At 48.1% G+C, this 2,418-nt stretch overlaps 1 protein-coding gene across 5 annotated transcripts in view; it reads right to left on the bottom strand.

Moving 5' to 3' along the window:
- RNF220 (ring finger protein 220) overlaps window positions 1-2,418 on the bottom strand; it is a 347,984-nt gene that overhangs the window by 278,930 nt on the left and 66,636 nt on the right. For all 5 annotated transcript variants that reach the window (XM_006153783.3, XM_006153787.3, XM_006153788.3 and 2 more), the window contains one exon: window positions 1,465-2,206. In XM_006153783.3, the coding sequence (XP_006153845.1) occupies window positions 1,465-2,089 (625 nt within the window). In that variant the 5' untranslated portion in view covers window positions 2,090-2,206. The remainder of the gene's footprint in view (window positions 1-1,464; window positions 2,207-2,418) is intronic.

Raw genomic sequence — 2,418 nt, 5'->3', positions numbered from 1 at the left:
CAGGTATATCCCAGCACAGGATCATCATACACACAGGTCAACAGAGAGTGAAAAGGTGAAAGTGAGCCAAAGCCAAAGTGAGAGGGCAACCCTGGCAGAGTGCTGACATATTACAGCCTTCTCCCTGAAGTGGGGAGGTCTCCGGCTTACAGACGCTGACATAAAAGACACACTCGCAACATATTTCAAAACCAAAGAGCGATGGATTTACAAGGCAGGTTGATTTTATGATGACTTTTATTGAAAAGGTACGCTGGGTTTAGGCAGATGCCTTTTAGCGCAGGAAAGTTAACACAGTGCCTAATTCAAGGAGACAGCCTGAGGAAGCAGTGCCGACAGGGAGAGAGCTGCAATGTCTCTATTACTCTCCTCGGCATCATAAAGAGGAGAGAAAAAAAATGGTATTCGTGTTGGTGGTTATAGAGAGGACGGGAGCACAAAAAAAATCAAGAAGGGGAAAGCAAACCTCAGATGTAGTTTTCTTAAGAAAATAAAATGAAGCAAATCTTAGAACAAAGGGTAGGGTGGAAAAACACTCTCAGTTCATAAATTCTCACCAGGCTTGAAGAAAACTGTTCTGTCTACCCACAGCCCAAAAGCTTCAAAACACAATTATTTCCTGATTATGTGAGAGAAGGAGATTGCAGGGTTCAGCTCTCCTCATCTACAAGTTCCAAAGAAAGGTTTAGTTCCAACTATGAGTGTAGCCAGAGCCCAACAAGGCACCAGGTGAATGTAAGAAAAGGTATTTCTTAAGCAGAGATTAATAATAGTTGTGAGCATCAAATATGGAGCAGTCACACAGGTCAACCATGTCTAGTCCTAAAAGAGAGCCCGAGGATAAGCATCCAGCCAACCTGTGAAATCCCAAGAGAAGTCAGCTTTCTAGCCTTGCGATCGCAAGGAAAACACAGCTGTTTGAAATGCTTTATGGTGATTGACGACACCTTTGTCCTTCTCTGAAAAATAGCCTGATGTGGACAAGGGCTGAGAGTTGAGAAAATAAAATCACGTGGAGTCTGCTAGATGTGACACAATGGAAAAGCTAAAAAAAATAATATGGAGATCAGAAAAACATAGCGAGGATAGCAAAGAAGAGGAACAGACAGGGTTCCTCAGGCCCCTAATATTCCCTAGGGACCACACTTCCTAGCGAGATGACCTTCATTCTAGTCCCACTACAGCACCCCTCTCCAGAATCCCCAGAGGAGCCAACCGTGTCCTAGACAGAAAGGCAGTAATGAGGCCAACTGGCCTCTGGCTACCTTCAGGAAAACACTTCCTACAAAACTATCAATGCTCAGTAACCAGAGACAAGTAAAGGTTAGTGCTCCAGAGCCACGGAGAAGGAAGTGGTTGGTCCTTCCCATCACTGGGAGCTTGCAAAATGCCACTGACCTGTTGAGCACCACTGCAAGGCAGGCCTCGCTGGGGGTGAGGAAGGACTTGAAACAAAGTACTTACATCTGTCATTCCGATCCTCTGGGCTAGATGAGGCTTCCCGATCAGAAATGAGGCCAGAGACAGCAAAAATCTTCTTCCCAGTGTCATCAACCTTCAGTGAACCGGGGGAGCTAGATGGCAGCTGTGTCCCAAAGTCATATTCCTTGCCATCTGCGTCTGAGAAGCGCAAGTGGGGAGACTCTGTGTCATGGCAGTTCTTAAGTCGCTTGGCCGGCGTGAAGGCTGACTGATAGCTCTCCCGGTCCTCAGTGGAAGCGAAGGGACGGAAGGCCCCCACACCACTGTGATTCAGCATACTGATGGGGGTGCAATCTAGATTTGGGGGAGCGAACTGAGGGTGGAGGTGGAGTAAAGAGGGGGGGAAATCACGGTTGGCAAAAGTGCCTGGCACACCACCTTGCCGATGGTACATAGAGGCAAAGGTGTAGGAACCGTTGGTGAATGGAATATGCACGTCCTTGTCTACTGAGACAGGTACACCAAAGGGTCGTGGCTGCTGACAAGGGATGGAAGCATCACGGCTGGCTTCAGCCGTGGACGCCAGGACCATCAGTGCTGGGGATGCCAGAGGGTTGGGAAGGTAGGATGAGTTCTCCATCTTGAAGGCTGCCCGGTGTAAGTCCATTGGAGTCTCTTTCTATGGTCGGCGTCACACAAGAAGCAGTCTTCCCAGGGAGGGAGGCCAAGTGGCACCTTGGATCAGGGCGGAGAATATTACTGGGGAATCATTCCCTTCTAAGACCTGTGGAAACAGTAAAAAGGAAAAAAGAGGGAGGAGGAAAGTCAGGGGGAGGAAAAAAAGGGAAACCCCAAGTGATCGAAACACCATCCTTCTGGCTTACGGATGCTCAGCCAAGAGACACCACAGGCTTTAGGAGCCAGTGGGCAGCAGCATCAGACCATTTTCATTCAGGAAAATCAATAGACAACTTACTGTGATGTACGCGTAGCTGA

Source organism: Tupaia chinensis, unplaced genomic scaffold (assembly GCF_000334495.1).
Source record: "Tupaia chinensis unplaced genomic scaffold, TupChi_1.0 Scaffold000387_1, whole genome shotgun sequence".
In the NCBI taxonomy this organism is placed as follows: domain Eukaryota; kingdom Metazoa; phylum Chordata; class Mammalia; order Scandentia; family Tupaiidae; genus Tupaia; species Tupaia belangeri.
The sequence above is the reverse complement of the archived record's forward strand: the minus strand, read 5'-3'. Positions and strand labels throughout refer to the sequence as shown.